This window comes from Fusarium poae, chromosome 2 (assembly GCF_019609905.1).
Source record: "Fusarium poae strain DAOMC 252244 chromosome 2, whole genome shotgun sequence".
Classification (NCBI taxonomy): domain Eukaryota; kingdom Fungi; phylum Ascomycota; class Sordariomycetes; order Hypocreales; family Nectriaceae; genus Fusarium; species Fusarium poae.
The window spans coordinates 6,896,585-6,909,050 of record NC_058400.1 but is presented as its reverse complement, the minus strand read 5'-3'; the positions used below and the strand labels follow the sequence as shown (position 1 = coordinate 6,909,050).

The 12,466-nt window shown below is 48.1% G+C and overlaps 6 protein-coding genes across 6 annotated transcripts; 3 read left to right on the top strand and 3 right to left on the bottom strand.

Moving 5' to 3' along the window:
• Positions 1 to 300: 300 nt before the first annotated feature.
• FPOAC1_006342 (uncharacterized protein) lies at positions 301 to 2,148 on the top strand (the record flags this gene model as incomplete). The annotated part of the gene is made up of 1 exon (XM_044850826.1): positions 301 to 2,148. The coding sequence occupies one exon, from the start codon at positions 301 to 303 to the stop codon at positions 2,146 to 2,148; it is 1,848 nt and encodes a 615-aa protein (XP_044709538.1).
• A 433-nt stretch (positions 2,149 to 2,581) lies between these two features.
• On the top strand, positions 2,582 to 4,096 carry FPOAC1_006341 (uncharacterized protein; the record flags this gene model as incomplete). The annotated part of the gene is made up of 1 exon (XM_044850825.1): positions 2,582 to 4,096. One exon carries the CDS (start codon positions 2,582 to 2,584, stop codon positions 4,094 to 4,096), a length of 1,515 nt encoding a protein of 504 aa, XP_044709537.1.
• Positions 4,097 to 4,217: 121 nt separating this feature from the next.
• FPOAC1_006340 (uncharacterized protein) lies at positions 4,218 to 5,117 on the bottom strand (the record flags this gene model as incomplete). The annotated part of the gene is made up of 2 exons (XM_044850824.1): positions 4,218 to 4,510; positions 4,565 to 5,117. 2 exons carry the CDS (start codon positions 5,115 to 5,117, stop codon positions 4,218 to 4,220), a joined length of 846 nt encoding a protein of 281 aa, XP_044709536.1.
• Positions 5,118 to 6,218: 1,101 nt separating this feature from the next.
• FPOAC1_006339 (uncharacterized protein) lies at positions 6,219 to 6,944 on the bottom strand (the record flags this gene model as incomplete). Its single annotated transcript, XM_044850823.1, has 2 exons — positions 6,219 to 6,551; positions 6,609 to 6,944. 2 exons carry the CDS (start codon positions 6,942 to 6,944, stop codon positions 6,219 to 6,221), a joined length of 669 nt encoding a protein of 222 aa, XP_044709535.1.
• Positions 6,945 to 8,196: 1,252 nt separating this feature from the next.
• FPOAC1_006338 (uncharacterized protein) lies at positions 8,197 to 9,597 on the top strand (the record flags this gene model as incomplete). The annotated part of the gene is made up of 1 exon (XM_044850822.1): positions 8,197 to 9,597. The coding sequence occupies one exon, from the start codon at positions 8,197 to 8,199 to the stop codon at positions 9,595 to 9,597; it is 1,401 nt and encodes a 466-aa protein (XP_044709534.1).
• Positions 9,598 to 9,841: 244 nt separating this feature from the next.
• FPOAC1_006337 (uncharacterized protein) lies at positions 9,842 to 11,801 on the bottom strand (the record flags this gene model as incomplete). The annotated part of the gene is made up of 2 exons (XM_044850821.1): positions 9,842 to 11,088; positions 11,138 to 11,801. 2 exons carry the CDS (start codon positions 11,799 to 11,801, stop codon positions 9,842 to 9,844), a joined length of 1,911 nt encoding a protein of 636 aa, XP_044709533.1.
• Between the last annotated feature and the right edge of the window lie 665 nt (positions 11,802 to 12,466).

The following is a 12,466-nucleotide window of genomic DNA, read 5'->3' as shown; positions in this document are numbered from 1 at the left end:
AAAAAAGCAATCCAACCCAAGACTCACTACTATAGTTCGGTCTAGACCAGTCTGGGGTTTGTGGGGAGATCGTCTGTCGGCCAACCTGGGGATCGCGGGGATAGACTTATGCCTCATTTGGCTAATACGAGCGACATTCCCCGATGAAATCTCCACTCCAGGTCCTTCAAAGTGGTGTCATGACTTGAATGGTAAAAGGAGCGACATTCCCCGAGCTGAGAACCTGCACTCGACGTCCTTCACCTCCACCTCCACCTCAACCTCAACCTGCTCTTCGGTAACGAACGACGATACGTTAATATGACTCCACAAGCATCAGCCGATCAGCTCAGAGACCAGGAACCTGAGCGTCGACCAGGCAAGAGACCAGCTCCACGCGGAACGGCATTTTACCCGCGAAAACGAGCCAATACGGCTTGTCAAGTGTGCCGGAGCAGAAAGACAAAGTGTGATAATCTCAAACCATCATGCTCGTACTGTCTCAGCGTCGGGGCGAACTGCATCCAGTCTCCAGTCGATCTATCGGCGTTTGACCCCGCAAGTCTCAAGATTCTGGAGCGATTAGATGAGCTGGAACAGATACTTCGCGATACGCGAGACAATACCTCCCATCCAACAACATCTGTTAGTATTGGGAACCCAAATCGCCACGTCCAGGAATTGCCTACTGTTGAAGAGTCTGCCGTGGAGGAACTAGACCCTTCTCCCCTGAGCGATATACCCTTGAGGAGTATCTTGCCAGAGAAAATGGAAAGCCTGCTCCTATGGTCCGTCCTCTCAAGAGACATGTCGGCCCATGCAACCCTTCAGAACGATGCACCCCAACCATCACCGTCTTATTCACCCGGTTGCAACTCGCTAGCGGATATAGCGGATCTAGATACCCAGGGTGTGAAGACGCTCTTGGATAACTTCTTTGCGCACGTTCACTGCAAGAACCCCGTTTTGGAGGAAGCAGCCGCAAGGAGGGTTGTTCTCAATGTCGTCATTGAAGGGATTGATTGGTCGCCAGGATCATGTTTAACATTGATCATTTGCGCTCTGGGAAAGATAGCTACATCCCTTGACGCCACTTCCCATCTGCGACCTGACTCGACGCAGTATCTCGAGGCTCAGGCGTTGTTCCAAGCAGCGCAGAAGAGGATCGGAACTCTTATGGCCCGATCTGATATTATCTCCGCGCAATGTTTCTTTTTGTCTGGAGTCTATCTCATGAGCATCTTCAGGCCATTCGAAGCATGGCGCTATTTCTCACAGGCACTAGCAACGTGTCAGACACTGCCCTTTCTGCAGAAAGCACAATTCTTAAGCGCCTCTGATGGGCCTGAGTTTCCAAGACCTGAATTGGGTGAAACACAACAAGAAGCTGTGTACTGGTCTGCTTGGAAGTCCGAGATGGAATTGAGAGGGGAATTATCGCTTCCCGACTATAGCATGCCTTATTCTTCGAGCGTGCTATATCCACCTTTCTTCCCTACGCCTCCACATCCTCTCGAGTCAGCCAAGACTACAGCTTCCAGCAGACAACATACAGCCTGGTTGTTTTATCTGTCTGAGATATCTCTTAGGCGGCTCTCCAATCGCACATGCAAGGATATCCTCGAGTTGCATCGCGCATCAGCCTCAAATGTGGAGTTTCTGAAGCAACTCGCTCTTATTGTGCCGTCTTATGAGGCTCAGGCAAACGAATGGTCTGATAGTCTTCCACCAGAACTCTCAATCACATCGAGCCCCGAAGGAGACAATGTTTGTCGATTTGTCCTCCGCGGCCATCTGGTAAATTTTCTCGAACGCCTCTACTGGCCCTTTGTGATGGCCCATCTAGCCGCTCTAGAGGGAGGCATCACGACGCCCGTTCCAGGCGTTCAACTTGTAACCAAGGGTTTGGAATACCACGTGTTGAATGTCGATGTTAACCAAGCTGGCTTCCTACATCGTCATCACGGAACATGGTTCATGATCCGAGCCCTTGTCCGATCCGCGACAGTGTTGCTTGCAGCTCGGCTGTTGGGTTCGGCAATGCCAAATGGTTGGCGAGAAGCGTGTGAGAGAATTATGCAAGTTTTGAGAGTATGGGAGGATGATGTAGCAGGGCTGTCACACCATCGGATTTTCTTGGAGGAAGTGTTGCATAAACTTGGCGATTGACATTGTAAATTAGTTGTGTAAGCCCCGGATATAACCAGCCTGTTGTACGGATAGCAGAAAGCTTAATTACTATGTAGGTTGTTTAAATCGAAGCTGAAAAGTTGATATCGTTTTGTTTCTAGTCGCATCATTGTCATAACACAAGTGTCGTTTTGCTCGCTTTCCCCGGGTTTTGGCGAGTCATGCAGAAACCCACTGTAGTCGCGGAGATCCTTACCCTTCATGATCTAAGATGGTGTGTGGAGATTCGAGTCGTCGGGGAGTATCGCTCGTAAGAGACCACCTGTTTCACTCCACTCAATAATGTCTAAAGTATTTAGGTGAACATAAATACATTTCCCAGTAGTAGCAAACATCTGTCAACTTTTCTCTTTCTCTCTATCAAGTTCCCCTCTTATCCATTTCGTCTTCGTCCCATCAATAATCCTTTACCATGGTCGCAGCAGCAGACAATTCCAGCTCCTACGAGGGCGTTTCAAATGGCCACTCTCAGAGATCAACTTGCAAAATGCTACACACAGAGGGTAGCAAGATTGTTGACTCGTCGGGAAACCAAGTCATCCTCAAGGGTACGGCCATTGGTGGTATGCTCAACATGGAGAACTTTATCACTGGCTATTCTGGCCACGAATTCCAACACAGAGAACAAATGGCAGAGGTTCTAGGCGAAGAGAAGGCCAACTTTTTCTTCGACAGACTCTGTCACCACTTCTTCACAGACTCTGATGCTGCCTACTTTGCATCGCTAGGGCTCAACTGCATCCGCATTCCCTTTAACTACCGTCACTTCATCAATGATATGGATCCCGACAATCTGAAGCAATCCGGTTTTGATTGGCTTGATCGATGTGTAGAGATTTGTGCCAAGCAGAACCTTTACGCCGTCCTGGATCTACACGCTGTTCCTGGAGGTCAGAACCAAGATTGGCACAGCGACTCTGGCCTTTCTAGAGCAGCTTTCTGGGACTTCAAGGACCACCAAGACCGGGCCATCCAACTTTGGAAGGCCTTGGCCACTCACTACAAGGGCAACCCTGTCATTGCTGGTTACAACCTCCTCAACGAACCTGCCGACGAGTCCAAAACATCTTCAGGCCATTATGGCGACAGATTGATCAAGTGGTACGAGAGAGCTGAGAAAGAGGTTCGAGCTATTGACCCTGACCACATGATCTTTGTCGATGGAAACACATACGCCATGGACTTCCGGGCTTTCCCAGAGAAGCCACTACCTAATACTGTCTATGCCTGCCACGACTATAGTTTCCTCGGCTTCCCCATTGGCGAGCAATATGAAGGTACTGAGGAGCAAAATTCCAAATTGCGCAGCAGCTTTGAGCGCAAGGTCGAGTTCATGAGAGAGAAGAACGTCCCTATCTGGAACGGCGAGTTTGGACCAGTTTATCAGAATGAGCACAAGGAGGGCCAAGAAGGTGTCAAGACCAACAACAAGCGCTTCAACCTACTACAAGAGCAGCTTGCGATTTACAGAGAGACAGAAGTCAGCTGGTCGATTTGGCTTTACAAGGATATCGGCTACCAAGGCATGGTTTACCTTGATCCAGAATCACCTTACATGCGTCTCATTGCTCCCTTCGTCGCCAAGAAGCAACGTCTCGGCCTCGACTTCTGGGGTGTGGTTAACAAGGACGGCGTCAAGCACCTATACGAGCCCTTCATCCAAGGACTTAAGGACGAAGTGTTGGAGAAGTACAGGGATACCAAGTACCCCAAGATCTGGACATTTGAGCGACAGTTTGAGCGTGTCATTAGGGAGTGCTTGATGAGCGAGTATGTTGGATGGGAGCTTGCAGAACTATTCAGGGATAAGAGCAAGGATGAGTTGGAAGAGCTTGTAAGCAGTTTCTCATTTGAGAAGTGCATTAAGCGAGATAGACTGGTCGGCATTCTGAGTCACGACTCAAAATTATCTTCGGGGAAGCAATAGCGGAACTTCATGACTCATAGCATTTCATTTCAACGAATCGACAATATTTACATCCCAATGTTTTAGGTATTTGACTGCTTTTTTTATTTTGTATATCCCCGCGATGTATCTATGTCATAATTTAGTTCTTTCCAAGCTCTTGAGCACGGTCAGCAGCAGCCTTGACAGCCTTGTTGACAATCTCCTTCAATCCCGACTCCTCAAAGCTGACAAGAGCAGCATGGGTAGTGCCGTTAGGGCTGGTAACGTTCTTTCGCAATTGGGCAGGCTCATCGGACGACTCGACGAGCATCTTTCCAGCACCTAGGCAAGTCTGCGTAGCAAGGCGAGTTGCCTGCTCCTGGGAAAGTCCCAGGCTGACGCCGCTGGAGATGAGGTGCTCGACAAAAGCGAAGAAGTAAGCAGGACCAGAACCTGATTGGTGGATTAGTGGTTGTTTTAATTTGAGTCACGATGTTCAAAGCTTACCAGAGATACCGGTGACAACATCAAGAAGCTCCTCCTTGTCAACCCACTCAGTGGCCTTGCTGACACTGCCCAGGAGAGCAGAAGTCAACTCCTTCTCAGCACCAGTAACATCTTCGGCAGCATACAGGCCTGAAGCACCCTCTCCAACCAAGGCAGGCGTGTTGGGCATGACACGAACAATATGAGGGGCCTTTCCACTGTCTCCCTTGAACCACTGTGCAATGCTAGCAAGGGTAATTCCAGCAGCAATTGAGATGACAACAGGCAGGCTATCGCGTCCAGACCAAGCTGAGCTAAGCTCTTCGCAAACACCCTTGGCAACCTGGGGCTTTACGGCGAGGATTACAACATCAGCATCGGTAGCGGCCTCCTTATTGTCAGCGGTGGTGCGGACGCCGAGGTCGGCCATTTTGTTGCGGTTGACGTCCCAGGGTTCAGAGACATAAATGTTTTGCTTGTTGATGTTCTTGGCGAGGAGACCGCCAATGATGGCAGCGGCCATGTTGCCGCCACCGAGGAAAGTAATCTTTGCGTCTTGTAGTGAGGGAGTCATTTTGAGTGTGTGTGATGTCGTGAGTGAGAGAGTTGTGATGAGTGTGACTGATAACATAGATAGTTAAAAGTTTGGAGTTTAGGATGAGTAACCCCGCATCGGATTAACCCTGCAATACCCTTTTTAGTTCTACTTGAGCCATGAGCGATAACGGCAAAACTTGTGATTTTATTAGTGACTATTCTGAGAATCAACTTCAGCACGCATGTAGATTTTTTTATTGTTATCATATCGTCAAGGAAATAGTAATAGCTTTCGGCACCTGATGCTTTCACGAGTACTATGTATAGTGATCCGAATGACGTCAATGTTTCATTTCACAGGCAAACCGATGATGTAGATTTTATGTAGTATTTCGATAACAACAATATAATTCTACAAACCGCCCTCCTGACAGTACTACATTTCACATCAACACTAGCTCTGATGGACTCTGCAACATGTTCGCACTCGTTCATGATTTCTTTTCTTGACAAATGCAAACAGCTCTCGGCTAGAGTCGGCATTCAGCTATCTGTTGATAAGATAAGTATCAGAAGCTGATAAGATGGATTTTGGGATAAGTGATAAGATGTCTTATCGCTCCGTAGACTTCCACGCGCGACGGGTTAAACATGAGGTTGAAAGAAATTCGGCTCGGTATTTAACATATAAACTTCACTATTAGCTGAAATGAAACAATGAGTTAACAAGCGGTAGTTTTTCGGTGAATGTTAGAGATCGAATACTGATCGCCAAATGAGTGCTCTTTTGCTCTCTCTAAATCTCAAGCTAAACAACGAGTGAACAACTTACACGCACACCACAATCCGCCACTGAGTAAACAACTGAAAGAAGAAGAAGAAAAAAAGATTGTATTTATATTAGCCTAGAAGCTCGACATACCAGGATGCCTCGAAAGTGATACTGTAAACGAAAAAAGAGCCTCATTAAGCAGTAGTGTAAGTTTAGGGTAAGGGAGATGTCTTATCGCTTATGATGTCACGGAGAGTAAGTAAGCTTGCATATTGTAATGCAAGATAATATTAGTTATGCAACATTGCATTAAATTGGTTTATGAATCAACACGCGCAACGCGTCACAGCTCTCCATTCCCTTAGTCTACAGTTCCCTCTTATCGGGGAATTTGCGGAACATATCCATGAGCTTATCGATAGGCGCGGCCATGAGTCCCATGACTGTCTCAAAAGGTGGGTTCTCTCCAGCACTGGGATGACTTCGCGTAGGCACAAACTGCTTTGTCCTGGAGAATTGATTCGCCAGAGACTCAGTCTCCTGCGCATGCGATTTGAGGGCTTCTTCAAGAGCCGGGAGATCACGGTTCTCTTCCTCCTCGATATGCTTCTCCAACAAACTCCAGATCACTTTGATCCTGGGTACGTACTCTGGGTCTGTGGAACTGAGATTCTGGAAAACTTTGAGATGCTCCTTGACCTTTATTGGGAAGTGTTAGTTAATCTGATCTGGGATGAGTGTTTAGGGTCTGTATACCTCATGATGTTCCTGACGATCTTCATCGGCCAAGCTCTTTCCTTTAGCTCCCATGTACTTTTCCATGGCCGGATAAACAATCAATTCCTCTCCAATTGAATGTCTCGCCAGTTCCCAAACAAATTGATTACCGAACTTTTGCTGATGATCGTGGTCGCGCGAGTTGACTACCTCGTCGTAGTAATCCTTCAACTCGCGGTGGTCTTTGACAATGGCGTCGGAAATAGCAGACATGGCTGCGACTTGGAAACGAATAGGACTGTGCTGGAGACGAAAGGCTCGAGGTTTGATGGCTGCTCGAAGTTGAGGAGTGAGAATTGCGCGAATGGAAGACATGTTCTATTCAGTGTAAAATTGGTTTCAATTGTCTGGGGAAATATGGATGTACTTGATGCATTTATGAGCTTCGAGAGCTTGGCCTACGAATGCTGTGCGTACAGCAGTGAATCTATCGTGACGACTAAATGATATCCGCACCTCAGTTTTCATGACCTGTCACAGACACCTTTTGACGTGCAACAGTGCAAGAAATGACAGACTTCACTCATGATGCTGCTGACGATGCATGAGCGATTGACCACTCACAAAGCATCAATTATACTGCACCGTAATTCACTGATTCTTATTCGTCTATTCTCTGAGTTTGTCTTGCCCCGGGACCTAAGCTCCGGTACGGACAGGCCCGGTGTTGCTGATAGGTCAGGGCCTATTTGTCAAGAAGTTGTCGATGTGAAAGGGTGACACACAAATTATCCCGACATTCTTCGCCTTCGTGTATGCAGATCGACAAAGAAGAACAGCGTAAAGTGTAAACAAGCAGATCGGCATAGGAAACTAGGCAATCGGGATAAAGATGACTCGTCGACGTTTCTATCTGTCCACGTTCTAATTGGTGTTTCTCATGACTGCGGGTGAAAGACTCCGGTGAGAGTCAATCAAGAATGAGCAAACGTAACCAGCATTATTATTATTACAGGGGGTATTTTCTTTTCTGTCTCTAGCAGGGAATGTTTTCTTGTTCGGTGCTGAGGAATCAACGTTTCCCATGCTTCAATGCTCAACTGCCGCTCGATCTAAAGAATTGGACGGACAAAAATTACGCCATGATCAAGTCACAAGTACGACAACGACGGTCCTTACCGTTCGGATCAAACCGTCACAAGTGGACTAGTTCAAGCCTCTTCTCTCCACTCCCCACCGGTGATACCACATCGCAGTTCTTTATTCCCAGAGAAAGAATCAAGTCATAATGTCATTGACTTTGCAATCAATTGACTTTGAGTAAAGGGTGCGAGATTATTGTCTCGAACATTGTAGTTGTTGACGGCATCATTACGACCTATACTAGGTACGCTTTGATCGCTCTTTTTGTATGACGCGACATGATTTATAATATTCTTTAGTACGCATCATAGTGGATCTTGTTAATGCAGGCACTGTAGGTTGTAAGTCTCGTCAGATCTGTATCATGTAGCGAGACAAGCATATTATTCAAAAGTGAATAAAATGCTCGTTTTGGTCCTGCATGATATTCTTTTCCTTCTGCAGTAGACAGGCATTCTTCAAGATCTATCACATCTTACGAGCCATGTCGACAAAATGCTTCCTGCAAAGCGTAGCTCTGCTCGCTATCGCAGGCACTTCCCATGCTGCTCCTTTCGTCTCAGAGGCACAGACAACTGTCTCTTCATCTGGAATCGCAGCACCCATCAGACCTTATAGCGATGTGACTTCTCACGGCCCATACACCGGAACACCCACTACCACTGGTGCCGTGTCAACTACCGTTCTAGCATCCGCTGTTCCTGAGAGACCACCTCCTCCAGGATCTTACGACTACCCTGCCGATGGCAAGCTTCACGCTCCTCAGCCTGCCCCCTACACTCCTGATGGAGGTGTTGGTACCAATGGTTCTGCACCCGTCTACCGTGTGCAGAGCGACTTTGACTACCAGTCTCTTGCGCTTGCGCTCTACCAAGAGTGGATCGAGCTTGATCTCTTCCGCTGGGGTCTAGCTACTTTCTCCAAAGAGGAATGGGATTCCTACGGCATCGGAGCTGAGGATAGATTCTTGATCGAGTACATGGCTGAGCAGGAGATTGGCCATGCTACTGTCATCAGCAACATGCTAGGCCCCGAGGCCCCCAAGCAGTGCACCTACAACTACCCCGTCTCCAATGTCCCCGAGTTCATCGATTTCAACCAGAAGCTCACTCGCTGGGGTGAATCTGGTGTCTACGGCTTCCTGCCCCATCTCAATTCTGGCCCTGCGGCTCAGTTGCTACTTCAGAGTATCACCATTGAGGCGCGTCAGCAGTTGATCTTTCGACAGTTTGGCGGCAACTTCCCCATGCCTGAGTGGCACACACCTGGTATTCCCCAGAGCTGGGCTTGGACTCTTCTTGCTCCTTACATCTCCAGCTGCCCCGCCGATCAGACTCGCCTTGTTTGGCAGAACTTCCCATCTTTGAATATCCTCAACCAGCCCAACCCTGCTCGTATCAACGGCTCTAACGTCTGGAACGAGACCACTGGTGGTTACGCCAACACTTTGTCGACTGCAGACGTCAAGGATGATGAACTCTGTGTTAACGCTACCGACAAGACGCTTGATTGTCCTGCTGCCATCAGCAACAACCGCAGCATCCCACTCTCCTACCCTGGCCGCCAGGTTTTCCTGAACTGGGACGCTCCAGGTCAAGCTGTCGGTCCCAACAACAGTTACATCACTTCAACCAACGTCAAGGCTCCCAAGTTCGCCGCTTGGGTTTCTCAACTCAATGTGACTTACTCGCCCCTTCAGAACGTCAGCCTCGAGGACCGAACTGCGTACACTATTCAACCCAACGTTTCCACATGGCAGGGTGACCCCGCTATCAACAGCACCATGTTCCTTGCTCTGACCGATACTGATCTTTACGTTACGCCTTACAACCTCACTATGATCAACCCTCATGTTGCCGCTCTCGCTGTATACCAGGCTGGTTAAATGTGGCAGGCAACAGATATCATGATGGCTCAGCACTTTACAGTAAAGTAGGTGTTTGAACTTTATGTAATGATGGATATGGCTTGATACCTAATTATATGATTCTATTCGATGTAGCTATATCAAATGTTAATGACATAAACAATCTTATCCTGACTATTACTGCTAGCAGTTTGCATCTCAGTAAAATGATTCATTCTTGAACTATGCTTAAACAACTAAAAAACAATCTCGTGCTAGAGTCTCAAATATCATCATAAGTATACAATCCTGCCTCCAAGCCCTTAATCTGTAAAGCCAAAAGCTTGGAGTAATACCGACACATAGCCAAGTTGCCACCATGGAACCAAAATCCAGGAAGGCCACTCTTCTGCCAGATAGTTCTCATCTCACCCTCCTCGTTGAAACCCCAGACGTCATTCACCTTATCCGCAACAGCATCGCCAAACATGGTCCTCGACTGTGTTCGCATGTTCTGGTATCCCGTTGCGAATACAATCTCATCAGCCTCAAGCTCTGTGCCATCCGCAAATCGAAGACCGTGGGGAAGGACAGTCTCGATTTCCTGTCCGTGCTTCACCTTGATCTTACCGTCGGCGATGAGCTGAGATGCGCCGACATCGATGTAGTAACCTCCTCCACGCTGGAAGTACTTCATCAAGAGACCTGCACCGTCCGGACCACGGTCAACCTTGAAGCCGGCGCGGTCGAGGCCGTCCAAGATGTCCTTGTCACACTCGGCTTGCTTCTTGGTGGTTTCAACAGCAAGTGCCTTGAAGACTGGGATGGGGAGTCCGTGAATGAGGAGATCCGCATCGTCGACAGGAGGTCCATCTTCGCTGTAGACACCCTTGAGGCCAATGTCGGTGATTGCCTTGGAGGAAACAACGTGGGTGGTGGACCGTTGAACCATTGTTACATCGTAGCCCTTCTCAAGGAAATCCTGGGCAATGTCGTGTCCTGAATTGCAAGAGCCTACGACGATGGCCTTCTTACCCTGACTGTTCTCCTTGGCACCAGAAAACTCGGAGGAATGGCAAAGACGATCGCCCTTGAAGTCGGAGATACCCTTCATATCAGGCATGTTCTTCTTTCCAGAGTGACCAGTAGCCTGGATGATATGACGAGGGTGGAATGTTCGCTTCTCAGTCGTACCATCATCCTTCTTTCTCTCAACAGTGACAGTCCATGTCTTGGAGGACTCATCCCACTTGGTGTCGATAAGAGATGTCTTCATCCAGATGTTGAGCTCAAGCAGGGTGGCATATGCCTCGAAGAACTGAGCCAGTTTGTCCTTTGGCGTGAAGATGGGCCATTGAGGTGGGAATTGGAGGTAAGGCATGTGGTCATACCAGACAGGATCGTGAAGGACGAGTTGGTGATATCTCTTTCGCCAATTATCACCTACACGTTCGTTCTGGTCAATGGCCAGGGCTTCTACGCCAAGCATCTTGAGTCGTGCAGCAGCTGTGAGACCAGCCTGGCCAGCACCTGAGACTGTTAGCAATAAGAAGTGACTGCTTGGATGGTATTAGCTTACCAACGATTAGAACAGCTGGATCATCTTTAGTGAACTCAGAGGTTTCAGCTCTTCGCTGGGCCCAGTTCTTTCGTCCAGGCATACCACCATGCTCAACGCCACGAGGTCGGTGGTCATTGACAGTTTCTTCATGGCCTTTAAGGTCATTGATGCGTGTGTAAAAGGTGAAAATCTTCCACTGGCCATTGACCTCTACCAATCGTGCAAGACCCAGTCCCGTACCTAAAACAGTATCAAGGTTGAAGAAGAATTGAACACCTTGTACTTCACCCTTGCCATCAATGGGGATGGATTGAGGCTTTCGCACTGCGGAGCTGGTATCGAGACCGATCTTGGCCAAACGGAAACCGTTCTTTGATTGAGAAGATTGCTTCAAAAATGACAAAATATTGTCTGGTCCTTGGACTGTTCTGAAGGACCAAGTGAGCGCAAGATGATCGCGCCAGAAACCGTCCTCAGTGAAGAGTTGAGATAAAGCGGGGTAGTCTTTGCTCTGTAGGGCCTTGTTGAACGTGTTGACTACACTGGTGGCAATTTCTTGCGGGTCGGAACTTGTGGGTTTTGGTGAGGCAGAAGGGAATTTGGCTGGGATGATGTTGGTTGAGCCGGGGACTGCCCATGCTCGAGAAGCACGAGGGATAGATTGAGGAATGATATCGCCCATGATGAAGTCTGTGAGGTGAGTAAAAGAAGAAGTTGAGGAAGAGTGATGGAGTTTGTTGATTGAACTGAGGGGAAGACCTGTCCTTATGTATTGAGCTGGTTGTGCACCTACCTATGCAGCTGGTTGGGTTGTGAAACATAACCTATGATTTGTTAAAGTGTAGAACCCTTGGCGTCAACTGTTTCGGCACTTTCCCAGTTGTCATCACAGAATTGCCAAACCCAAGTCATCCTATTGGACTATTCAATCATGTTGCTCAACTGTTTCGCCAACTTGCTTGACCATTCCCCACGTTTCGAAGCAAATCTGCTACTAAATTGGGCCTCTCAAGGATCCTCCCCGCCTACGCTAACTGTAACCATCACTAACGCAAATCACCCCGCACTTGAACAGTGAGTTAGTTGATTGATAGACTGCGGTTCCGAAGGGAAGCAAGCTGCTTTGCGGAGACGGGTCCGGATGGCTTTTGCGGAGGCGGTTGCGAACCTGGAAGACTGGGGAGATGTCAATAGTATTTATTTCGGAGCAAGGGATCATTTGGAGATTCTATCTATCTAGTCTAGTCAATGAGAGGTGAACATTAGAGTTCTGAGCATATTTCTCTCTCATCATTCCAGTGCCCGACTCACTGTAATAGTCCTGAATACGCACTGTTTCACATGGTG